Consider the following 27,518-nt stretch of genomic DNA (forward strand, 5'->3'; position numbering starts at 1 on the left):
TGCCACTTGAGTTTGCTAAACATCTCCGTAACGCTATCACGGTTACCAAATAACCCTGTGACAAAATGCGCCGCTCTTCTTTGGATCTTCTCTATCTCCTCCATCAACCCAATCTGGTACGGATCCCACACTGATGAGCAATACTCAAGTATAGGTCGAACGAGTGTTTTGTAAGCCACCTCCTTTGTTGATGGACTACATTTTCTAAGGACTCTCCCAATGAATCTCAACCTGGTACCCGACTTACCAACAATTAATTTTATATGATCATTCCACTTCAAATCGTTCCGCACGCATACTCCCAGATGTTTTCCAGAAGTAACTGCTACCAGTGTTTGTTCCGCTATCATATAATCATACAATAAATGATCCTTCTTTCTATGTATTTGCAATACATTACATTTGTCTATGTTAAGGGTCAGTTGCCACTCCCTGCACCAAGTGCCTATCTGCTGCACATCTTCCTGCATTTCGCTACAATTTTCTAATGCTGCAACTTCTCTGTATACTACAGCATCATCCACGAAAAGCCGCATGGAACTTCCGACACTATCTACTAGGTCATTTGTATATATTGTGAAAAGCAATGGTCCCATAACATTCCTACGCCAGAGGTTACTTTAACGTTTGTAGACATCTCTCCATTGATAACAACATGCTGTGTTCTGTTTGCTAAAAACTCTTCAATCCAGCCACACAGCTGGTCTGATATTCCGTAGGCTCTTACTTTGTTTATCAGGCGACAGTGCGGAACTGTATCGAACGCCTTCCAGAAGTCGAGGAAAATAGCATCTACCTGGGAGCCTGTATCTAATATTTTCTGGGTCTCAAGAACAAATAAAGCGAGTTGTGTCTCACACGATCGCTGTTTCCGGAATCCATGTTGATTCCTACAGAGTAGATTCTGGGTTTCCAAAAACGAGATGATACGCGAGCAAAAAACATGTTCTAAAATTCTACAACAGATCGACGTCAGAGATATAGGTCTATAGTTTTGTGCATCTGCTCAATGACCCTTCTTGAAGACTGGGACTACCAGTGCTCTTGTCCAATCATTTGGAACCTTCCGTTGCTCTAGAGACTTGCAGTACACAGCTGTCAGAAGGGGGGCAAGTTCTTTCGCGTACTCTGTGTAGAAACGAATTGGTATCCCGTCAGGTCCAGTGGACTTTCCTCTGTTGAGTGATTCCAGTTGCTTTTCTATTCCTTGGACACTTATTTCGATGTCAGCCATTTTTTTGTTTGTGCGAGGATTTAGAGAAGTAACTGCAGTGCGGTCTTCCTCTGTGAAACAGCTTTGGAAAAAGGTGTTTAGTATTTCAACTTTACACGTGTCATCCTCTGTTTCAGTGCCATCATCATCCCGGAGTGTCTGGATATGCTGTTTCGAGCCACTTACTGATTTAACGTAAGACCAGAACTTCCTAGGATTTTCTGTCAAGTCAGTACATAGAATTTTACTTTCGAATTCACTGAACGCTTCACGCATAGCCCTCCTTACGCTAACTTTGACATCATTTAGCTTCTGTTTGTCTGAGAGGTTTTGGCTGCATTTAAACATGGAGTGAAGCTCTCTTTGCTTTCGCAGTAGTTTCCTAACTTTGTTGTTGAACCACGGTGCGTTTTTCCCGTCCCTCACAGTTTTACTCGGCACGTACCTGTCTAAAACGCATTTTACAATTGCCTTGATCTTTTTCCATAAACACTCAACATTGTCAGTGTTGGAACAGAAATTTTCGTTTTAATATCTGTTAGGCAGTCAGAAATCTGCCTTCTATTACTCTTGCTAAACCTATAAACCTTCCTCCCTTTTTTATATTCCTATTAACTTCCATATTCAGGGATGCTGCAGCGGCCTTATGATCACTGATTCCCTGTTCTGCACTTACAGATTCGAAAAGTTCGGGTCTGTTTATTATCAGTAGGTCCAAGATGTTATCTCCACGAGTCGGTTCTCTGTTTAATTGCTCGAGGTAATTTTCGGATAGTGCACTCAGTATAATGTCACTTGATGCTCTGTCCCTACCACCCGTCCTAAACATCTGAGTGTCCCAGTCTATATCTGTTAAATTGAAATCTCCACCTAAGACTATAACATGCTGAGAAAATGTATGTGAAATGTTTTCCAAATTTCCTCTCAGTTGTTCTGCCACTAATGCTGCTGAGACGGGAGGTCGGTAAAAGGAGCCAACTATTAACCTTGCTCGGTTGTTGAGTGTAACCTCCACCCATAATAATTCACAGAAACTATCCATTTCTACTTCACTACAGGATAAACTATTACTAACAGTGACAAACACGCCACGACCGGTTTCATGCAATCTATCCTTTCTAAACACCGTCTGTGCCTTTGTAAAAATTTCGGCAGAATTTATCTCTGGCTTCAGCCAGCTTTCTGTACCTGTAATGATTTCAGCTTCGGTGTTTTCTATCAGCGCTTGAAGTTCCGGTACTTTACCAATGCAGCTTCCACAGTTTACAATTACAATACCGATTGCTGCTTGGTCCCCGCATGTCCTGACTTTGCCCCGCACCCTTTGAGGCTGTTGCTCTTTCTGTACTTGCCCGAGGCCATCTAACCTAAAAAACTGCCCAGTCCATGCCACACAACCCCTGCTACCCGTGTAGCCGCTTGCTGCATGTAGTGGACTCCTGATCTATCCAGCGGAACCCGAAACCCCACCACCCTTTTGTTGAGCAGTGTATCTTATCCAGATTAGTACATGATGGAAGTTCAGAAACTACCTATACAATAAAAACACATGTTCAAACTTCAGAATGGCTAAATGAAAATAATATAGTTGAATTAAATTTAACAGTAATAAAACTAGTTCAGTTGTTACTTATATGATTAGCATTCTTTATAAAATTCAACAGAGTAGAAAGACTGACCTAATAAAAAATCATAGTTTAGTTTCAGAAAGAGATTGATTGATATCTGAGCTTTTAAGCGCTCTCTGAAATATGTTGAATGTTTTAACAGTATTGTACTTGGCATCTCTTTGAGCAAAAAACATGTCTTTTTAGTGCCAGTGGATATTATTCTGTAGTCTAGTGTCATGATTGTGGACAGCTGAGTTCCTATCATGGCGAGCATTGTTACAATAAAGCACATGAGCTAAAATAAGTATTGAGAAGTAGTAAGTATTCGCAGTTACCTGAACAGTTTATGAAAGAAGTTTATGGGACTCATTTTAAAATGACTCTAATTCCTCTTTTCAGAGCAAAACAATCCCTTTCAAAAAGAGAATAAAATCAGCTGCTGTTGACTGGTAAATGCATGTAAATACTTACAAAACAGGAACACTACAGGAAACCAACTTAAAGCTCATTGTATGACTACTTCTGATCACTCCGTAGCCACAGCTGTACTTCACAAGCACCTTTATGACAGGTGCGTGCATGCTAAGAAACCAGTAAAAAGTGCTTCAGTGGTCGTAGTAAATCCTCTCTACAAATGAGTACTATTTTTTTTTTATTTTTAGGTAATGATATTCAACACGTATTTATCTGTAGAGAACCTAGAACATTACTATTCATTCAGTATTGCTAAAAGAGATTTAAATAAGCTAACCAGATATTGGAGTAGCACACAAATATAATATGAAGTGGCCAGAATTTTCTCCCGTCTCAGTTAAGCATGGTTGACTGCAATCAACCCTATAAGAGTGATAAAATGCATACAACTAAGAACTTATGTGGTCCAGTTCCTTTTTAACAGCATAGTTTCACCACTAGTCTTATACTAGTGTTAGTGGTGTCATATTCCAGTTTATAGATAGACTGAAACATGTCTTATTCAACTTTTGAAGAGATTTGTTAAGAAGCAACAGTCATAACATTGTCATTTCAACAACATATGGTTTATCCATAACTCTTGTCCACTTGTTAGTTATCAATGCACATTACAACTTCTTATTTCTTAAAGTAAACTTCTGTTTCTAAGTTGATAGCAAGTTTCGTTGTTTGTCATGCATCAATTTAAGGTGAACCATCTTATACCTCTTGCTTCATAAATTCTTGCCAATATTCATATCAAATTATTCAATACTGTACTGTCACTAATGGGTATAAAATATGTAAATTCCTAAGTTTTCCATCTAAACAAAGGATATTTCAGGCCGGCCAGAGTGGCCGTGCAGTTCTAGGCGCTACAGTCTGGATCCGAGCAACCGCTACGGTCGCAGGTTCGAATCCTGCCTCGGGCATGGATGTGTGTGATGTCCTTAGGTTAGTTAGGTTTAATTAGTTCTAAGTTCTAGGCAACTGATGACCTCAGAAGCTAAGTTGCATAGTGCTCAGAGCCATTTGAACCAAAGGATATTTCATATTTAAGAGACCCTATTTGTGGCTCATTGAATCTGTGTCAGGTATCGTATTTGTATCTCAATCTGTGACAGTTATCTTCAAAAAGATTTTTTTTCCTTGTAAAAAAAATTAAAATAAGCCAGCAACTTCACAGTAAATAACATTTTGTATACACTCTATTTGCAGGTCTCTTGCCTTGTTAAAGTGCCAACTGAAATTTTCAAGCAACGACAACAAGCTTCTACACAAAATTCATCCTTGTTGTCCATGTGGCGCCACATCTATGCCAAGGAAGGCTTTATGGGATTCTACAGAGGCTTTACTAGTACAGTTGTCCGGGAGATTCCATTCTCCGTTGTGCAGTTCCCTATCTGGGAATTTTTTAAGCTGAGTCTCAGAGAAATAAAGGGTGATGAACTTAACCCTGCAGAAAAGGCACTCTGTGGAGCATTTGCAGGTAAACTGTTAATTAATTACTGAATACTGTAAGGTTGCATGGATCTAAAGACTAACTATGTTTTCTAATCTTGAAGTCTAAAACAATTCAAGTTGTCATTATTTACTTTGGGGCATGAGCCCACCCTGTTTCTTCACAATTACTCTTGCCCATTTTATCTCTCTCTCTCTGTCTGTCTGTCTGTCTGTTTGGGGGGGGGGGGGGGGGGGGTAGTTCGTCTCGTATTTGTCGTTTGATCTCCATGTTCTTTCACCATCTCTGGTATTGTTTTATCACTTAAATTAAATGCTGATTTTTGAGTTCTGTAAAAAGTCTTCATTTATTTTCTTATCCGTGTAGCTGTGTCTCGCTAACATCACAAAAATCATTCCATTAGTAGTAGTTCTCACTACCATGCTGCAAACCCAGTAATGTTACTACTTTATAACATTTAATCAGGGTTTCTTTGAGAACTTTCTTTCCCAGTGTTTGCTGTAGACTACTGCAGAAATAATTATTAGCATTCAATATACTCTCTTTTTCTTTGTTTGAACCTTGTGTGATCTCCAAGTATTTGAAAGTTAACTTGTTTAATTACATTACTTATTTTGATTCTAACCCTTAGTGGTTCAGGTCCTAAAAAGCCATAATCTTTTTCTCAGTATCAGAGATCTAAACATTTTGTTATTTTATTGTAATCATCATCATCTCCATCTCTTACCTTCAATAAAGATAAAGGGCACACTGTCCACTCAATTACATGAGGGTCAGCCAAATGAAAACCTTAAATATTTTTTAAAATATTATTTATTGTGCAGAAGTGGTAGAAAGCTGTATCACATTTCAACATAATCTCCCCCACACTCAATGCAAGTCCTCCAGCGATTACAAAGTGCATAAATTCCTTTAAAAAAATTCTTTCGGTAGTCCACACAACCACTCATGCACCGTCTTTGAGTGGTCCAAACATATGGAAATCACTTGGGGGCAAGGTCTGGTGAGTATGGTGGATGAGGAAGACAGTCAAAATGCAGGTCTGTGATTGTTGCAACTGTTGTATGGGCAGTGTGGGGCCTTGCATTGTCATGTTAAAAAAGACACCTGCTGACAGCAATCCATGTCACTTTGATTTGATTGCAGGCCCGATATGATTTTTTAGGAGATCTGTGTATGATGCACTGGTGACAGTGGTTCCTCTAGGCACATAATGCTCCAAAATGATGCCTTTTTCGTCCCAAAAGAGAGTCAGTATAACCTTCCCGGTTGATGGTTCTGTCCGAAACTTCTTTGGTTTTGGTGATGAGGAATGGCGCCATTCCTTGCTTGCTCTCTTCGTTTCCGGTTGGTGGAAGTGAACCCAGGTTCCGTCCCCAGTAGCGATTCTTGCAAGCAAGTCATCACCTTCTCGTTCAAAGGGCCAAAGAAGTTCTTCACAAGCATCAACACGTCATTCTCTCATTTCAGAAGTCAGCTGCCATGGCACCCACCTTGCAGACACTTTGTGAAACTGGAGCACATGATACACAATGTGGTGTGCTGATCCGTGACTAATCTGTAAACATGCTGCAATGTCATTCAGTGTCACTCGGCAGTTTTCCTTCACTATGGCTTCAACTGCTGAAATGTTCTGTGGAGTCAGAACTCGATGCTGACCTGGATGAGGAGCATCTTCCACTGAAGTCATACCATTTGCGAACTTCCTACTCCATTCGTAGACTTGCTGCTGTGACAAACATGCATCACTGTACTGAACCTTCATTCGTTGATGAACTTCAATAGGTTTCACACCTTCACTACGCAAAAACCGAATAACAGAACACTGTTCTTCCTTGGACCAAGTCACAAGTGGGGCGGCCATCTTTATACTGATACTGCTACGGTATGTGTGCATCTGCACTATGCTGCCACCTACAGGCCTTTCTGCACGCAGTTTGTAGCATGCTTACCAACTTACAGGATAACAGCACAAAATTTCGATTTGTTATTAGAAATTTAAGGTTTTCTTTTGACTCACCCTCGTATATTTTATATTAGTCATTGCTGAACTCAGACTAGATGCTTTTCAGATCAAAGCAGCCTCATCCAAGTAGTTGGCTTTGGAATTGCCTGCTCCTATCGACAATCTGTTTAAGATTTTCCTGTAGCACTTTTCAGTGGACAGATGGTAAGCAATCTATAATTGTCATCTATCCTGGGATGTCGGGAACTCTGGCTTCAAATGACTGGACTTAAGTTATATCATGTATTTATGCAGTGAATGGGTTCTGGCTTCAAGTATAGAAGCAAATAATATTAATGTGACTAAAAGTTTTAGGTGTGTAGTAACAAATGGTGTTTGCAATAACTGTAAAGGTGAAATCGAGAAGTTAAACAAATGATTAAAAAGTGTACAGCTAGCTGTTAATGTTCTGAGTAAAATATCACTGACCTTAGAAACAAAAGTTGTAAGCTACAAAGAAAAGTTTCAAGCAATATCTTAAGCAATTTGCGCGGAGAAATTTGATACAGAAAACTCATGTGCACATACACCAGTGAAAAGTAACAGTAAACAGTGCATAAACAATTCAGAGACTCTTACCAGTGAAAACAATGGCTAAAAGTGTGTAAACTGTTCAAACGTGCTTTCCAGTCTAAATAATTGGCGAAAGTGCATAAATAATTCAAAAATTGTTTCCGTTTAACTTGAAATACCCAACAAAGTTATTAAAAATTGCCCCATTCTCAGGAATACTCATTAAATAAACCTTATCTTGTGGGCACAAAGAGCTTCAGTGTGCTATCAGAAAGTATCACTAGGAAGGTTGTAAATGTTGTGTTGGCAGAAGAGCCTACACCGTGTTACTAATGGAGGCCGAAATGCACGTGTTTTAGCTCATGCAGGCTGGCATGAGGAGGGAAGAACTATACTGACGTGAGGTCTGGAACATGACAAGGAATTAGAATTCAGAAAGCGGACTTAATTAGTTAGATACTTAACTTTAATCCATTAATGATGAACGTCGCTCTTGACGGTACATGATTCACAATATTATCTGTTCAGAATACATTATAGTAACTGAATATGGCGCCTTGCTAGGTCGTAGCAAATGACGTAGCTGAAGGCTATGCTAAACTGTCGTCTCTGCAAATGAGAACGTATGTAGACAGTGAACCATCGCTAGCAAAGTCGGCTGTACAACTGGGGCGAGTGCTAGGGAGTCTCTCTAGACTAGACCTGCCGTGTGGCGGCGCTCGGTCTGCAATCACTGATAGTGGCGACACGCGGGTCCGACGTATACTAACGGACCACGGTGGATTTAAAGGCTACCACCTAGCAAGTGTGGTGTCTGGCGGTGACACCACAGTAAATGTTGAAGTGAACATTCCAGGGAGTGTGAAGTTCAAAACAAAATGGAAAATTTGTAAAACTGATTTCAGGAGCAGTCATAAATAATGGGCAACCCTGATAGAAAGCTAAGTAGCAGTTTTCAGAACATGAACATGGATCTTCATGCAACTAGCATAGTGAAATCCAGCTTAAAAGATGAAAAAGACTGTTGTTGTGATAATACCTTATTGATATGACTTGATCTTTAATTTATTGTTAACAAATACATCCATAAAACAAATATTACAATCAAACAATTAAGCTTCACTTATGCAAAATGCAGTACAGTGGATATTAGTAGACTAGACAAAAATTTGTATATTGAATATGGTGAGCTTCTAAATTGCATGGAAAAGAAATAATGTGTTTGGAGAAAAAATAAGTTATAACTGAATAGTAAGAAAAATTCTTGCTGAAAGGGAATAGTTAAAGAGTAAAGGAGACTACCCACCGAATAGCAAAAGGGTGGAGTCGTCGAGAGGCACACACAAAAGACAATGAAAACTTTGCTAACTTTCAGAAGGAATCCTTTGACAAGCAGGAAAACAAGTGCATGCCCCCCCCCCCCCCCCCCACACACACACGCACACACACACACACACACACACACACACACACACACACACACACACACACGTATCTCTGCCTGTGCATCTACCAAGCGTGTGTGTGTGTGTGTGTGTGTGTGTCACAATCTCTTTGTGCATGCTTATACGCCTCCTTTTTCTTTTTTAGAGAGAAAGCAGAGGAAAGGAGGCAAAAATTCCTCAAACTTAAAGTGTGATTCTCACACACATAGAGGATTTAAGGCACAATAATTGGATGTAATAGAAAAAGTGAATTTGAGTGCTGTTAATAACAGTTTTATTTGTGACAGTAACTAGCTGCACATCTGCCTTGTTGTGGAATGAAGTTGCAGATTGAGTAAATCAAATGTAAGCGGTAAAATAACCATATATTATTGTCATGGTATGGCAGTTGATGGCATAGAAAATTTAATTTTGTCACTAGAACAATGTGACAGACAGTCTTTGCACAGCTAAGTTAACAGCCATAATGAATGTGACAATGGTTTGTTGAAACCAACCACATACAATTCTGGGCACTGCAGATGAGAACATACCTCAAGGTGTTTTTGGTTCCCATTTTCAGCACTGGTATAACTTATAGAAAGATCTTTAATTTTATTTTTGCCCCTTTTCATCTCTTCCTGCTTAAATGCCATCATGAATTTTCCAGTTCCCACCCTTGTCTCTGTTTTTCAGTCATAAATCTTTTCATTGTTGCTTAAGATGCATTTCTCATACCTTCCCCAATTCATTATCTCATTCATAATTTTTCTAGATGATTATTTTTTCTATATTATAACTTGATGTACCATAAGGTCCACAACACTGTTCTTAAATTGGATTCTTAGTTGTTACATTTCATTTTTTACATTATGCTTCGTATGTATTGTCAGTTTTGAATGATTTGTCCATATTTAACTACTTCAGCAATTTCTCAGTTGTCCAAATACATCCACATCTGAAAAAATGCAACTTCAGCTATGAAAGCCAGTTATGAGTGAAAAATTGAGCTAGAATCATTGTTCTAAATGTTATTTTATACACATAATTCGTATAAAGGCACTTTGTAGGTTGCATTGCTGCTGCAGTAACTACTCCACTTGATGTAGTGAAAACCAGAATTATGCTGGCAGACAAAGAACTTCAGGTTCCAGAGGACTACAAGAAACTGAAAATATCAAGAGTATTAAGAAATGTGTATTCTGAAAGAGGATTTAAAGGGTATGTATCACATGGATGTCTTGTGGAAGCAACATTTTTTAATTTTGAACTTTCTGTTAATTTTCGTCTGTAAATTGAGTGTCCCTTTCCACACATTCCGTTTGTGCGGTTTTGAACATTGTGTGGTGTTGCATGGGTTTAAGTATTCCAAATAAAAACAGAATGAATGGTGAAAAATTGAACTAGTAGAGCAGCTTAAAGACTTGCATGTACACAACTGCGCGCACACACACACACACAAACACACTCTCTCTCTCTCTCTCTCTCTCTCTCTCTCTCTCTCTCCTCTTTCTTTTCATTGACATCACTGTGTGAGAGGTAGGTGTCCATACATATTCTGTTTTTGATGTTAACTCCAGGATATTCCAATAAAATAAAAAAGTAACTTGAATAATTTCACCTGTAACTACTTAGCTATAAACAGGGTTCTTTTAGTACCAAACTGTTCCATAACTTTTGTTTTTAGCTGTTTAGTTCGTTAGTACAGTCACACATTTTTATTGTCTGCTTTGAAATCAACTGTATCCCAACAGTAATTTGTAGCGAATTGTGTATATTAAATAATTTACAGTGACCCAACTGCTTGAGTTAAATATTATCATAATACTATTTTAACTACACATATTAGCATAAGACAGAAGAGGAGCACCTAAATACCAGATTTAATAAGGAGGTATGTAGAGTAGAAGAGGAGATGTGAGAGTCCTTGAAAGTTGATGATGGAGTATAATTAATACTGTTATTATTAAAATATTCAAAGAATATTAGTATTAAAATACTCCTGGTTGTTATGCAGTGGTCAAATGAATTTCTTGGAGAAATGGTCAAATGAATTTCTTGGAGAAAGCCCTCCTCTGAAGAGGACAACTTCAAGGTAAGTTGTAGCCTCTATGAAGGTCAAATTTACATCCTGGCTCACTACTGTCAGTAGTGAGCTAGGGTGTGAATCAGACTTCCAACCCTCCTTGAATAAACCCTCCACAGATAAAGGCAAAGCGTTGAGTTTCTGTGAGAAATTCATTTGGCCTGAGCATAACAGTCAGGCGCTTTTTAGTAATTGTGACATATCTGGACCTAAAAGTTTACATTTTTCAGTATCAGAATAAGACACTATGAGCACAAGGAGAAAAGTTTTTCAGCTCTAACAGCAAATTACAGTGGTTTTTAGATAAAAAATTTATGTAATTTTTGTGTAGTTCCCTTTTAGGTCAGTGCACTGCAAGAACTAAGTTCAGAACCTTTTGTTGTTCATAAAATTGCTGGTTTTGTAAACCAAAAAAATCAAGATATTAATACATTTTTATATTTGTTAATGTCTTATAGCATAATTTTCCAAGGTATTTTAGTGTGTAGAAAAAAGTATTGATTGCAAATAAATTAAGCACTGAGAATAAGAAGTGGAATTAAACAGAATGATCTTTTAGACGGCTCTTCAGTGTGATGGGCATTTTAACTGTTTCTTCACAATATGTATTTTCACAAATGAAATTTGTCATACATAATCCATTGCAATTTGAGAAGAACAGTGGCGTTCAATGCTACAAAATGTAATACATCACACCTCCCCTGGTTGCAACATATCTCTTTCTGTGTAGATCCACAGTTTTATGTAATGTTTTCATATTTATTTTTCATGTCACGTGCCTTTTACTATCGATTAGGTACTTATTTAATTTTTTTTATGTTTCTGATAAAATAAAAATTGCGCGTTAAGTCACATCAATATGGACTGCGTTATCAACCTGTTCAGTTATATGTATGTTAACAGAAGGACTAAGAGCGCGTTAGCCACCTAAGCAAGGAAGAGATTTATTCCATCAGTCAGGTTGAAGCAGTTATATGAGAAACACTAGGAGAAAAACTGACCTTTACTACTCATTACTAAAGCTGTCTGTTGCTTAGAATGAAGTTCAATATGCGGTCACAAAAATCTTTGTCCAGTAACATAAAATGACTGACAAGTTGGATGTTAGTGTTACCACGGATGGTAAATAAGGTGGCTGTTCCAACAGACTATACTTAATACCCCTCACTTTTCCCATTACCAAAGTACCTTTATGGGCAGGAGTGTAGTCCTGATAAAAGTTGATTATCTTCTTTCGCAATCCAGGCTTATTCTTGAGTACTGTTTCATCCATTTGTCCCACAAAACAAGCTTAGTATTCACCAGTTACTAGTTTCCCTTTTTCAAGAAGAATCGTTTCTGTGTCCCAGTGTTTTCTGACTATGACCTTACCAGCAGTTTTAACTCCACTTTTTGGCACCAACTGAAGTAGAGCAGTGGTTAATACATTGAACTCATATTTTGGAGGACAGTGCTTTAAATCCCTATCTGGCCATCCATATTTAGGTTTTTTGTTTATTTCCCTAAGTTGCTTGAAATGCTAGGTTCCTTTCCAGTGCTAGGCTCCTTTCCAATTTCCTTTCTCAGTCCAAGCTTATGTCACATTTAATGTCTTTATCATCAATGTGATTTAAAAATCTGCTGTGAGCTTTCATCCACTGTTTTGATTACTGTTTCGACAGGTAAGACACCCGCACAAAACTATCTTGTAGTAATTCTCAATGTCAAATGTATTGCAGTCTTTATTCTGATACATCATGGTTCATATGTATTTATTTGCCAAAGACCCAATATTGCATTCTGCATTTTCTCAGTGTTTTCATTTGAAATATTTTTTCTTATTGATCATATTCAAGAGAAGTCTAGCATTTTTGAATTCAGCCTCTCGTTTTTTAAATGTCGAATATGAATGAAGAGCATCTTAAACCTTCACTATCTTTGGATGTACTTCTGTTGGTAACAGAATCACTCAAAAAGAATGAATTTGAAGTGTGATAAAGACATGATGTCATAAGTGCTGCAATGTTATTGGTAATGTCCGTATATTCTCTGATCATGTATTTAGTCTTTGCCTTTTAATGTTCTTTTGTTTCAATCTTTAATTGTTTCATGCTATCACTTTTATGTATTAAATGTTGTTAATAAAGTATTCATACTAAAACAGCAACATGTTTTATCACCACCAACACTTCAACCCATACCACATCACAAACAAATATGAAACAACAGCATCAAACATGCTGCACATCTTCTGCATATCAAATCTTAATTATCTACACTGCAGAATCCAACATAAACTGTACCTGTGAACATACTTGTGAACCATAAAACAGTTAAACCTGCAACCATTCTGACTAGAAAATCCTGTTGTATGGTTTGCGAGAACAAGTTTGTGTTAGCCCACTATTCTCAATAAGGACACGGGCACAAAAGTTCAGGATATTTTGGCTTGACTACAAAGCACTGATAAATACACTGCCATTAAAAATGCTCTAATTGATCAATTGTTCAAGTCTGAGGCCAAATGATAAGAGAAGTTTATTTGCACAGTCACCTATGAACCTCACTAGCAATACTGTTAATGAATATATTCTACGAAACATCTGGCTGTCGTGATTACCACTTGATGCCCAGAAGATACTCGGCATATGCATTGACGACCACAACACTGTAACGTGAACAGTGGACTTTATTGACAAGATGTGCTGTCCACATTTGTTACAGCTGAGTGCCAACAGGCAGGCATTTCCTTGAGCTCATTACAAGCACAAATTGCTGAGCTTATCATACAACTCAGCATTCTTCAAACACAACATTCCAGTCACTGGTCGCAGCTCTGGTGCTCGCTGAAGAAATGCCACAATCACCTACAGCTGAAACGATGTGCTGGTACCACAAATGATTTGGCTTAGTGCGGCATATAGGCATATTCTACAACCCAGAAAGTTGCACTAGCTTTTGAGTGAACTATTGCATTTTTCTTCTTCTTCTTCCATTTTTTTGGTTTAAGTGCACACTCTTTCACTGAAAAGCACAGACACCCAAATTGACACTTCTACATCCACAGTAGCACTGACCATTGCCGAGCAGTTGCTCTGAAGGTAAGTGTTAGGAAAGAAAAAACACGTGACAACGGGTATGATGCTGGGACACAAACACTAATTATGAAGATCTGTAATGGCTGCCTAGTACTAGATCAAAGAGTACTGTTACACTAAGCTCACTGTCAATTACATTTTGTACAAGAAGCGGGAAATCCAGGTTCAAATTCTGGTCTGACAAAAATTTTCATTTATCACCACTGAATGAGGAATTCCTGGGCCAGCAGTGAGGAATTGCTGGGCCAGCAGCCTTATCATGGCTAAGGCACCAGAGGAACTGGCCCCTGCTGATGTGATGCCATATTGCTGAGCACCTGGCTCACCATGTAACAGGATTTATGCTCACCATGACGTCACTGTTCACTGTTGAATCAACAGTGCCCATCATGCCATAGTTGTTCAGCAGGGATACAAATTCTCTCCTGCCACTAATCAGCCTGTTGAGCTCATAATTGCAAAGGTGTAGTATGGTCAAGCAACAGAAGGGGGCTGGATATGACGGGATCCTTATCAAAAGTTAGAGCTTCTAGGAGATGGTCACATCAGCCTCATTTAGTTCTGGCAACAACGGCGGTGTGGTCATCTCTAGTGTCTGTGATTCCTTGTCAGGCAAAGGAGGTGAAACTGATTCCACATCCCTTGGAAGATCCAAAGATTGAACACTGATCTCCAAAAGCTGCAGTTGAGGGTCATATTGGTGCATGGGCTGAGGAATATGTGCACCTACTTATATTTAGCAGACCACTCTGAAATGCAAAGTCAAGGATACCACTCATTAGGGTTTCTTCCTGTTCCATTGGTGTATGGAGCACATGAAAGATTTATTCCTTAAATGCTTTTGAGCCTTCTGTAATTAGTGAGATCATAATAAAATTTTCTTGGGCTTCCAGCCATGTCAGGTGGTTAAAAAACCAACAGCTTTCGACCAAGCTCTTCTCAACCAATGGTAAGTGTTTAATGATTGCTTTGTTGACACGGTTTCACCATTATGTAGCTGCACTGCTGGCTGTGATGTCACTGTTGATGGCTTCCTAGTCAAACAACATAATGTTTTCATCCCGTATCCCATCGCGCCCACTTCTAGCTTGCAATGCCCAGGTCCCAAACTGTGCTAAGATGCAAACCACCATCCTTATTAATGTTGTTTTCAGATATTTTTATTTTTATAGCTTCTTTTTTAATGCTGTTCCAACATCCATTCATCATCATAATGACAGATGTTTCAGTGAACACAACCTGGTGTTGATTTTCTGCCATGGCTGGTTTTTCAGGATAGCATAGTCATAAGCACCTCTCGTGATCCATCCTGAATTGTTCCACAATGCATACTGTTTGCCCGACGTAGAAGCAGTCACAGTAACATGGTATCTAGTACATTCCAGGTGTTCTGAGCCCTATCATCCTTCACGGGCCTCATGAGCTACGTATTTTTGCTGGGGGTCTGAATGCAAATGAAATGTTGTCTCTTGAGGAGGCAGCTAATCTTTCTCAACACTGTGCCACAGAAAGGCAAGAATGCAAGTTTCTACCTCTCTTCTTCCCACTAGAAATGGGCTGTGATATCTGCTGGTAATTGTAGCCATTTTACGAGAAAGCTCTTCGGAGTTGGCTTAATTCCAGTGGCAGGCATTCACCTGAGACAACTTTAAGATGATGGATGAGGCTGTTCGGAATGCAACGTTTTCGTGTCAGATGGTGGTGGCTGAATTTTGCAGATACTGGTCCATAGGTTGGTTTCCTGTAGATGCTGTGGCTGAGGTGCCCACAGGATTTGTGGCGAATGAGAACACCAAGGAAAGGCAATGCACCATCCATCTCTACTTACATCATAAATCTAATGTGATTGCGAATGCTGGCCAGTTTTTCACGCCCGATGATAAATGTGTCATTGACGTAATGATAAAAACAACTGGGCTTACCAGGAACTGTGCCCAAGGCGATGTTTTCAAGTTTCTCCATAAAAAGGTTGGCTATGGATGGAGCCAACAGACTTCCCATTGTCACGCCATCCATCTGGTCAAAATACTGGCCGCCATATAGGAAATATAATGATGTCAACATGTAATTAAAAAACCCACAACTGTACAGTAGAGTTCCGCTATGTGGAACTAATTGTGACTGAACACTGTTCTGTTTAGCAGGAATTCAGAATAGGTGGATTCCATGAATAATATCAATGTATTGACATCTTAAGTCATAAATTAAGTGTGACGAAATCTGTGAGTGACCTTCGACAACTCATAGCACAGACTCCCTACCTATCCCCCCCTCTTCCTCCCTTATTCCAAACACATTATTGTAAATTTATTGTTAAGTTTTGTTCCGTGAGTGTTGAGTTACTTTACTGAGTCACTGTGTCTTTTTTATTTATGTTCACAGTACTTGATGTCAAACATTAAACATGGCAAGTAAACAAGGTCGTTCTTTGTATACTTTAAAACAAAAATTTGAAATGTTAAAAAGACTGGAGAAGGGAGAATGTGCTACTAAATCATCACTCATATATGGTGTCGGAAAGGCAAAAATTACTGAATTGAAAAAAATCACGTTAAAATTGAGCAGTTTTGTTCTGGATCAAGTGAAATAACTCTTGAAAAGTGGTAAAAAAACAACTGTGTCTTCATATGAAAAACCTGACAAGGCCTTATTCTCGTGGTTCACTCAAGTAAGACAGAAAGGAATCCCCATTTCTGGTCCTGTGGTAAAAGAAAAGGTGCTTCAATGAACAAGCTTATGGATGGTGACCCATCATTTTCAGCTAGAAAAAACACAGAATTGGACACCTCAAAATTGCTGGAGAGAATCTGTTAGCTGACAGCGAAACAGCTGCCGATTACCTATAAGAATTTAAAGATCATGTTTCTTCTCAAAACTGCTCACTGCAGCAAGTTTACAACACAGATTAAACCGGACTGAATTTGAAGGATTTGCCTACCAAAAGTCTTGCTTTGCAATAAGAGAAATCTGCCCCAGGGTTTATAATGGACAAACAACATCTAACTATCTTAGCTCACAGCAACTACCCAGCCACAAACTAACTTCCGCTGAGGGTAGTAGGCAAATCGGTAAAAGTATGAGCATTCAAAAACTATAACATCTACTCACTTCCTGTGTATTACAACAATCAAAAAAATGCTTGGATGGAGCACAACTTGTTCAAGGAACGGTTGGAACACCAATTTGTCCCTAAAGTGATTGCGTTCATTAGAGAAAATGGAATGCCTAATTGTGCCCTGCTGTTTACAGACAATGCTCCATCTCACTCTGAAGAAACGAAACTTGTTTGTGAAGACATCAAAGCAGTTTTTCTACCACTGAATGCAGCTTCAGTTCTTCAGCGTACGGACCATGGTGTTATGCAGGCCATTAAACAAAAATTCAAAATAATGCTGCTTCACACCTCACTCGAAGAGGATGAAAATGAAATCACAATCCTGCAAAAACTTAAGAAAATTACAATAAAAGATGTAATTTACTTGTTGGCTGGAGCATGGAATAACACCAGTAATGGTGCATTACAAAAATCATGGAAAAATCTCTAGCTTGCATTGGAATTTGTTGAAACACCTTTTACACCAGTGAAAGACTGTGATCTTCCACTAGTCAAGAAAATCCCTGGCTTTGAAGACATAGAAGAAAGCTATGATGAGGTTTGGGCTGCTGTTGATGACAATGGTCACCAGGGGTATCGGGATGAAGACCTCTTACAATGGTGCAGGACTCATCAGCTGAGATTGACTCAGAGGAAAGTGAGGAGGTGGTTAACGCTCAAACTGACCTCATACCACACATAGATATGGTAAATGCTCTTGACCTCACCTTACACTATGTTGAATAGCATGCTTCATCAACACCAAATGATGTTATATTCATGCAGTGATGGCGGAACATTGCATCCTCAAGTCAATTCAGTGCTCTTTGTCAGAAAAAAATTACCTGACTTTACTTCTGAAGTATGTGTAAATTGGTAATTTTTTGTGCTTATCAGTGATTAAAAATTATTCCACAGAATTGTATAAATGGAGCCAACATGTACTGTAACACACTTTCATTCCTATACGTTTTCAGGTGTTTTCCTCAAGCTTAGGCTCTATGTATGTCTCTCTTTAAATTCTTTGTCTAATAGTAAATGTACATTTTTTCACAATGTCTTTTTTAATTTCTACTGTTTTTAAGTTAAAAAATCTGTATTTTTTTATGAACTTTGTTCTGAATAGGCGGATTTTGGGAGTAGCGGGGTTCATAATACTGGAACTCTACTGCACTATCAAATAACAGATTTTCAGAATAGATGGTTTCGTAATAACGGGACTCTACTGTACTATCAAATAACTGGGAGAGAAGATCCATACAGGAACATGCATAAATATGGAGACCTCATTAAAGCTGACCATTGTGTAATCTCCCCCAACACAAAAATGCTCAATTCAGTTGATAAAATCATTGGTATTTTAGATGAGATGTACACACAACCCACATTTGGCTGGCTGGATATTTTGCTAATATCTATGTTGGTTTCCCATTTTTGTTCACAGTGTGGCAAAGAGGTGAATTCATTTCATGGATCTTTAATAGCTCATAAAGTGTATTTGGTCTCAGCACCTGTGGGGTGAGATTGGTAATAACAGCCTCTTCCAATGATTACTGTTTTAGGAGCTTTAATGTTTCCCCAACTGATTGTTCTTGACATCAGGTGGGTCCCATGGTAATTTTCAGTTGGTATCCTCCTCAAGAATCACCTGAAGTTTTGCATCATAGTGAGCTTATTCAGAATGACAGATGCATTGCCCTTGTCAGCAGGCAGAACCATGATGAGAGGATTGTTGCAGTGTGTGCAAAGTCTGTTGTATTCAGTCCCAGTCAAGTTAGATGGTGATGGTTTCAATTTTGAAATAATTCACCATATTTCACAATAAATTTAGTCTGCAATCTCTTAGTCATCTTGCAGATTGCATGTTTGACCTCACTTATAATATTGCAGATAGGGATACTCTGAGTGGCCGATGTGATGTTAAGACTTTTCTTAAGTGCTGTTATGACACCTATGTTGATATCTCTCTGTGTCATATTGATGACAGTTCGTTCCGTTGACTTTCATTCTGCACCTTGTTACTGTTGAGAGATCCAACTGAATCTTTCTGTTCCTCTGTGTCCTTTTCTGTGATGACACCTGTTGTACTACAGTGGCCACATTGATCCACTTCCAGTCTAGTTCCTAGAGTACCTCTGCCAATCAGACAGTCAGTAGCTCATGACTTATTTGAATCCGGCTGTCTCCTAATGAAATGTATGCTCTCCCATAGCACGGCAGAACTGGCATGATGATGATGTAAAAGAAGCTATAAAAATAGAAGCATCTAAACAAAATTTCAATAACTATGGCAGTTTGCAGCTCAGCAAAGCACAGCCTGGGAGCCAGCCATCACAAGTTTTTGAAGCAGGGGTAATCAAAATGGGATGAAAACATTACCAAATCTGATGATGAAGTGAGCACCAGTGATAACAGTGAGGCAACAGTAACATGGCAGTCATTTACAATTTGACAGTGGCCAATGACAGCTCTGTTTAAAGCTTGTGGAAGTTTAATTGTTTGTCAGATCTTGTGTTCATGGTTCCTACAAGAGCAATGCTTAGCAGGCTGTAGGATATTCCAAGACTCCTCACTTAGTTCTAGTTCTTGAAACTTTGTAAGTATGTTTTTGTGGTTTAGTTTCCATCTAACTTCAAGGGTCAGCTAATTCTGGTTTTTCAGATCTTTATGATGCACCTTATGTGTGAAATCAACCTGTGGCTATTCGTACTGCCTGTCTGTATACATTCAAATCCATCTTTAGTCCTGTGTGGTATGGGTCCCCACTCTTAAGTAATATTCTGGGATGGAATCCACAGGAGTTTTGTAAGCAATCTGCTTTGCTGACTGGATGCATTTTCTCAGCATTTTGTCGGTGAACTGAAATCTGACACCTGCTTTGCCTATGACTTACCCTACAGGATCATTCAATTTCATATTCCTACAAAATGTTACACCAAAGTATGTTAATGAGTTGGCAGATTCCAACTACAACTTATTGAGAAGGTAGTCATAGGATAGTACATTTTTAGATTTTGTGAAGTGTACACTTTTACATTTATGAACATTTAAAACAAATTGTCTGTGAACACCACTTTCAACTCTTATTGAGATCTGACATTATTTATATAGCATTTGTCTCACAGTACTTCATTATAGATAGCTGCATTGTCTGCAAAAACTCTGGGGTTACTTTTAAAATTGTCTGCTAGTTTATTAATAATGAACACGAACAGCAAGGATCCCAGAGCACTTCTTAGGGCACACCTGAAGTTACTTCTACACATGTCAATGTTTCCCCATCCAAAATAACATACTGCATCCTCCCTACCAAGAAATCCTCAATCCAGTTACAAATTTCACCTGATACCCATATGTTTGTACTTTTGATAATAGGTGTTTTTGTACTTTTGATAATAGGTGTTGGTATAATACTGAGTCCAGTGGCTTTTGAAAGTTAAGAAATACTGCAGCTACCTGGATGCCTTGATTCATGGCTGGCAGGATGTCTAGGTGGAAATCACTGGATTGATGTTTTTGGAATCCATGCTTGTTGGCAGATAGGACATTCTGTCCAAAGGAAGGAAGATTAAAAGTTTATCATCCCATTGACAACAAGATCATTAGTAACGAAGCACAAGTTTAGATTACAGAAGGAAATCATTTGTGCCCTTTCAAAGGAACCATCCCATCACTTGCCTTAAGTGATTTAGGGCTATCATGGAAAACTAAATCTGGATGGCTGGACAGGGATTTGAATCATCCTGCTGAATGCAAGTCCAGGGTGCTAACCTCTGCGCCACCTCAGTCAGTCATTCTGTTTGAGATATATCATTATGTTTGAGCTTAGAAAACTGCTATTTTCTAAGATTCTATAACTGATAGATGTCAAAGACTCTGGTAGATAGTTTTGTGCATCACTTTTGCTAAGCTTGTTATAAATGGGTCTGACCTGTGCTTACTTCCAACTACTGGGCAAAGTTTTTTGTTCAAAATATCTATAGTTTATTATGGTTGAAAGACCATCTAATTTAGCCACAAACTCTTTATACACTCTGATAGGGATCCAAGTAGGCCCTCGCCTTATTCAGTTATAATGATTGCAACTGTTTCTCAATGCCACTGACACTAATATCTACAACAGTAATATTTGCAAGATTTATACTGGGGCAATACTCTTCGACTTTCATTTGCAAAGGAACACTTGCAAACAGAATTCAGCATTACTGCTCTTGCGTTATCATTCTCAATTTCAGTTTCTGTGACATCCACGTGGTGTGGACATTAACTTTGGTGCCACTGACAGGCTTTACATATGACTGGCATGTTCCTGATTTTGTGAGAGGTCATTCGATTACGTTCTACCATTGTATTCATATAGAAGACTTCACACACTGTCTTTCTGACAGCCAAATGCATCTCATTTAGCATCTCTCCAACTATATTACTATGCTTTATTTTTACAGTTACTGTGCAGTAGTCACTGTTTCTTTAGAGAGGCTGTACACCTTGGAGGGTCTCTTTCATCATGTGCTCTTCTACTAAATTCATACACTATGTGATCAAAAGTATCCGGACACCCCCAAAAACATACGTTTTTCGTATTAGGTGCGTTGTGCTGCCAAGCGACCTCAGTAGTCTTTAGACATGGTGAGAGAGCAGAATGGGGCGCTCCATGGAACTCATGGACTTCGAACGTGGTCAGCTAACTGAATGTCACTTGTGTTACACGTTTGTAGGCGAGATTTCCACACTGCTAAACATCCCTAGGTCCACTGTTTCTGATGTGATAGTGAAGTGGAAACGTGAAGGTACACGTATAGCACAAAAGCATACAGGCCGACCTCGTCTTGACTGACAGAGACTACCGGCAGTTGAAGAAGGTCATAATGTGTAATAATCAGACCTCTAACCAAACCATCACACAGGAATTCCTAACTACATCAGGATCCACTTCAAGTACTATGATGGTTAGTCAGGAGGTGAGAAAACTTGGATTTCAAGGTCGAGCGGCTATTCATAAGCCACACATCACGCCAGCAAATGCCAAACAATGCCTCACTTAGTGTAAGGAGCATAAACATCAGACGATTGAACAGTGGAAAAACATTTTGTGGAGTGACAAAAGTATAATACACAATGAGGCGATCCGATGGCAGGGTGTGGGTATGGCGAGTGCCTGGTGAACATCATCTGTCAGCGTGTGTAGTGCCAACAGTAAAATTCAGAGGTGGTGGTGTTATGGTGTGGTTGTTTTTCATGGAGGGGGCTTGCACCCTTGTTGTTTTGCGTGGCACTAGCACAGCACAGGCCTTCATTGCTGTTTCAAGAACCTTCTTGCTTCCCACTGTTGAAGAGCAATTCGGTGATGGCGATTGCATCTTTCAACATGATCAAGCACCTGTTCATATTGCCCGGTCTGTGTCGGAGTGGTTACATAACAATAACATCCTTGTAATGGACTGGCCTGCACAGAGTCCTGACCTGAATCCTATAGCACACCTTTGGGATGTTTTGGAATGCTAACTTTGAGCCAGGCATCACCAGCCAACATCGATACCTCTCCTCAGTGCAGCACTCTGTGAAGAATGGCCTGCCATTCCCCAAGAAACCTTCCAGCACCTGATTGAACATTTTCCTGTGAAAGTGGAGGGTGCCGCGAACTTGTAAGTCATTTTCAGCCAGGTGTCCAGATACTTTTGATCACATGGTGTATTTATCCAGTGCTTTGTCAACTACTCTTCTGATTTTGAGCCACAGTTCCCCTAAATACACCTGCCTAGAGCTAAATGTTTCATGTTCCTCTATGAGATATCACACTGTAATTCTTGTTCTCCCGACTAGCTTGATGCTGCCAGCCATGAATTCCTCATGTGCCAACTTCTTTGTCTCATAGTAGCACTAGCAACATACATCATCTTCATCATCAGCTATTCAACACTTTACTTGAGGTAGTTTTGGAAGCCCAGTAGTAAGTAACCTTAATGTAATGATAACCTAATGACAACATCCTGACTTAGAGAATTGGCTCAGTAGTCTTTCGGTTTTACATTCTTTCCACAGAAAATTGTGCTGGTGACCAAGATCTTGTAAGCTAGCTTCCCATGACTGTCTTACTTGTTTGGAGATGAAAACTACAATTTTAACTGAACTTTGGCTAGTAATATGCTTTCTCACAAGGTATTTATTTGATTACATTCTTCTGTGTAGTGGAACAGTTTCATGAGGAATGTGATTTGAGGCTTCACTTCATTGTACCATATATTTCTCTTCATTGACAAACATTTAAAATAACAAAAATGCTTATTGGTAGTGTTGTAATTCTGACATGTTAACTTATAGCTGTACCTCAAAGTGAATACCAATCTACTTCAATACATTTTCTCCACAAACAAAAACTATTTTTCTGTAATGTGCACAAATCTACTCAATGCTTCCGAATGCCAATGATTGATTATCTCCATCATCTCACCATTGTTTGTGTTCAACCAATAATTTTCCATAATCTTATTGATTTATGTGATCATAACTACTTTTTCATATAATGTAACAGTTAATTTAAAATATATTTTTCTCTTTTTACAGGTTATTTGCTGGATTTCTGCCCAGAATCACATGGATAACACTTGGTGGTGCTGTATTCTTTGGCAGTTATGAAGTTGCAGTTGATGTTTCCTCTTATATGTTGAAACAAAATGAGGTTATAGATTGAGTAGTGTATGTGTGTTAACAGTTTGTATAACATACAGAAGCGATGTGCTCTCAGAAGCTTTAAGGTGCTAAAGAAGCCTAGCCGAAGCTAGCATTGCAACTTGTGGGGAGCTGCAGGCTCATTTTCGTTAACAGTTGAGACAGTGCAATTGTCTTGACAAGATCACCTGAATATGTATTAAGGAATGGGCCATTGCACATGCACTCATCCACACTGTGCACTTCTTTATTATGGGGTCATACTTCAGTTGTGTGCAGTATTGCTGAAGTGATTATGGATATATGAAAAATATACGCTACATTCACTGCACAGCAGGAGTTTGGATTGCAGCAATATGCAGATAACAAAGAAGTCTGATCATCTGGAACCAGGGACTTTTTCTTTAGGAGCTACATGGAAAAAAGAAATGGCAACACATGCTGCTGAAGAAAGTTGTTCATATACAACACCATAAAATGTTCAGCTCCAAAAGCTTGATGTTTGCTAATTCTGAATCGCAATAAAAATAAATAAAATTAGATTGCAAAGTTGTGCCAGAGAAGTGTATGAAATATATTCAGCATCCACTGGCACAATCACTGTTGCTCAGGTTGATAGCTTGTTACTCACTCTCATGTCTACAAACTTGGGCTACAAGATATTTCAGGTGATTTTCCACTGAACATAACTTTTTTTTTCCATTCTAATTGAATAAAACAAATTGCAGAAGTATACATCACACATGAAAACATATAGCTCAAGTGCACAAATTTTTCTTTTTTTTGGGTGGGGGTGGGGTGGGGGGGGGGATATCTTTATCCAGCAGTAAATGTTAAATAGCTGATGATAATATTTTACAAAACAAAGGAAATTAAGTCTCCAAAAACCAACAACAGTTGCTAATTGTTAATTAAACAGAGAATTTGCAGGGGATTGTACTTCTAAATGTCAATGTTAATCACATCCCCCAAAGAGCCACCTATGTGATATTAATTGTATCAAAAGGAAATTTTACTAGTGAAGACTGTATAATTGTAAGACAAGATTGCTGGCCATTACTTTCCCTTATGAGGCAAAATTTCGGTTCTGCTGATAAATAAGTAAAAAAGTACATTACTATTCCAGTTTTCAGAACTAATAGTTCCTCCCTCAGGGAAGTGATGGGTCCTGAGTTCTGAGTAACCTGCCCCCTCCCCCCCCCCTTTTTTAACCTTCCCCAACTGATCCCTGTCTCCTCCCAGATGGCCAGCTGCTGTGGCCGAGCAGTTCTAGGCGCTTCAGTCTGGAACCGCGCTGCTGCTATGGTCACAGGTTCGAATCCTGCCTCGGCCATGGATGTGTGTGATGTCCTTATGTTAGTTAGGTTTAAGTAGTTCTAAGTCTAGGGGACTGATGACCTCAAATGTTAAGTCCCATAGTGCTTAGAGCCATTTGAGCCTTTTTTCGCCCTCTCCCTGATGAAGGAACTATTGTTTCAAAAGTTAGGATAGTGTATATACTTTGCTGTGTGTTTATTGGCAGCACTGAAATGTTGTCTCCTGGTTGTAAGCACTGGCTAACAATACTGTCTCATAATTTTATAGCTCCCTGATATTAATAGATCCTGTGCCATGATGGCCTTGAAAGAATTATATTCAGTACTAGACTGATACCAGTTTCTTGTAATTTGATACATTACACTAAATAATAGTTCTATGCTGCAAATGTGGTGTCAGTATTAAGTAGATCACTTTATGCTCTCACATGTAAAATACACAATGATTCTGTAAAACATTGACAAAGCTGTGGCACAAGCTAGCAGATTATAAACAGAAAATAATTGTTAACTTCTCATGATTGCAGTTCACAGTCATGTAGCATTTTTAAAAGGACATCATACTTGCTGTTGACTGCAGAAATTGTGAAATAAATAATTTCTACAGTCAGCAGTAAATATGATGTCCTTTAGAAAACATTTATGTACTGTCTGGATACGTATGTTTAACATAATATATAACTGAAAATCATACGCTGCATTATGCAACAGCAACTGCATTAGTGGTGATTCCTGAATAAAGAACATGTAGAAAACGGTACTGTTGCAGTTCTGTAAATTATAGAATATTCTTATTGAAAATAGTCTTCGTTGCTTAGCATTTTCCAACAGAAATGATATATATCTGAACCTCTTCTTTATTTAATTCTGCCTTCTCCAAGACAATAAGCTGATGTCAGCCAAAACCAGCATGGCGAGTTATACTTCAGTTGATATACCAAAGCAGTGGCAATAAACAGCTATACGCTGGTGAGGAGAATGGAGATAATCCTTCAAATGTTTCCTATCATCTAGATGGCACTAGATTACCCAGAGAGTTATATACAATGGTGTCAGTGCAGAGGGATTTATGTGAAAAGTATTCTTGTTAAAGACAACAGTTGTGTATAACAGCAATCAGATTGTGGTAATGATAGCTTTGGAATCATATATGCCTTCTTTGTGGCATGCTTGAAGTGAGGCAGAAACTGTTTTTCTATCATTCACGAACTGCAGAAGCGCTAATAAATGATTCTCAGACAAAAGTGTTTCATTTAATTTTGAACACATGAATGTGCCATGAATTTTCTATAACAAAAGAACAATCTTTTGTACCATTCAATGATGTTAGTCAAATTGTAATGAATCTCTTCTACTGTTAGCATTAATTTAACAATATTAAGAAAAGGATGGGCTCCTACTCACCTTAAAGATGACACATTTAGTAACAGATGAGCACAACGAAACAACTGTTACAAATTTATCATTCAGCCAAAACCTTCTGGCAGCTCGGAGCAGAATTCTGCACCGAGCTGCTGGAGATAATTGTCATGGGTATGTGAAGTGTGCTTGCCTGAGTGAATGTGTATGTTTTACCAAGAAGGCTTTGGCCAAAAGATAAATATGTAACACACCTTTCACTGTGCCTATCTGCAATTCAATGTGTTACCTTTCTGGTGAGTAGCAATCTATCCTTTTCCTATTATTGTTGATATTCCAACTTGGAGATTCCATTGTTTGTGACTATTAATTTTCTACAAAGATGACTACAGTTGAACCTCTCATAATAAGCAAAATTTGTTCCAGAAACTTACTTATAGTGCAAAACACTCATTAAGCAAAACAATTTATCTCATATAAATTAATATAAAATATGACAATGCGTTCCACGCAGAAAAAGTATTAAAAGTTTTATCTTATTCTTGTCATGTATTCAAAGAAAATTATATGTACAATATTATGTACTTTGAATATAATAGAGGGAAACATTCCATGTGGGAAAAATATATCTAAAAACAAAGATGATGTAACTTACCAAATGAAAGCGTTGGTATATTGATAGACACACAAACAAACACAAACACACACACAAAATTCAAGCTTTCGCAACCCCTGGTTGCTTCATCAGGAAATACGGAAGGAGAGTGAAAGACAAAAGGATGTGGGTTTTAAGGGAGAGGGTAAGGAGTCATTCCAATCCCGGGACCGGAACGACTTACCTTATGGGGAAAAAAGGACAGGTATACACTCGCACACACACACATATCCATCCGCACATATACAGACACAAGCAGACATATGTACTTTATTTTTCACAACACACAACTAATTCTTTTTTACTAGGAAGCTATCTATAGTCATTTGTTTGTGCTGACACTTCAACACTTGGCAAAACTGCGACACAACATTATCATCAAATAAATTTGTAGCATCTGTAGCCACTGCTTCATTGGTGTGATGATTTTCAATGTACAATGCAACCGATTCCTGTGCTTCCAGCATTTCTGTTATTGCGCCAGAAGATTGCTGCTTTGCTGTTGCCACCTCCACCTCCTCCTCCTCCTCCTCCTCCTCCTCCTCCTCCTCCTCCCTCCCTCCTCCTCCGATGAACTCCTCT

The 27,518-nt window shown here is 38.7% G+C and overlaps 1 protein-coding gene across 2 annotated transcripts in view; it reads left to right on the plus strand.

Moving 5' to 3' along the window:
- LOC126237081 (S-adenosylmethionine mitochondrial carrier protein homolog) overlaps positions 1 to 26,682 on the plus strand; it is a 51,430-nt gene extending 24,748 nt beyond the window's left edge. The window contains exons 4-6 of one of the 2 annotated variants that reach the window (XM_049946880.1): positions 4,495 to 4,765; positions 9,751 to 9,901; positions 23,502 to 26,682. In XM_049946880.1, the coding sequence (XP_049802837.1) occupies positions 4,495 to 4,765; positions 9,751 to 9,901; positions 23,502 to 23,628 (549 nt within the window). In that variant the 3' untranslated portion in view covers positions 23,629 to 26,682. The remainder of the gene's footprint in view (positions 1 to 4,494; positions 4,766 to 9,750; positions 9,902 to 23,501) is intronic. The other variant, XM_049946879.1, reaches the window with a different exon arrangement.
- Positions 26,683 to 27,518: the final 836 nt, after the last annotated feature.

This window comes from Schistocerca nitens, chromosome 2, assembly GCF_023898315.1.
Source record: "Schistocerca nitens isolate TAMUIC-IGC-003100 chromosome 2, iqSchNite1.1, whole genome shotgun sequence".
NCBI lineage: Eukaryota > Metazoa > Arthropoda > Insecta > Orthoptera > Acrididae > Schistocerca > Schistocerca nitens.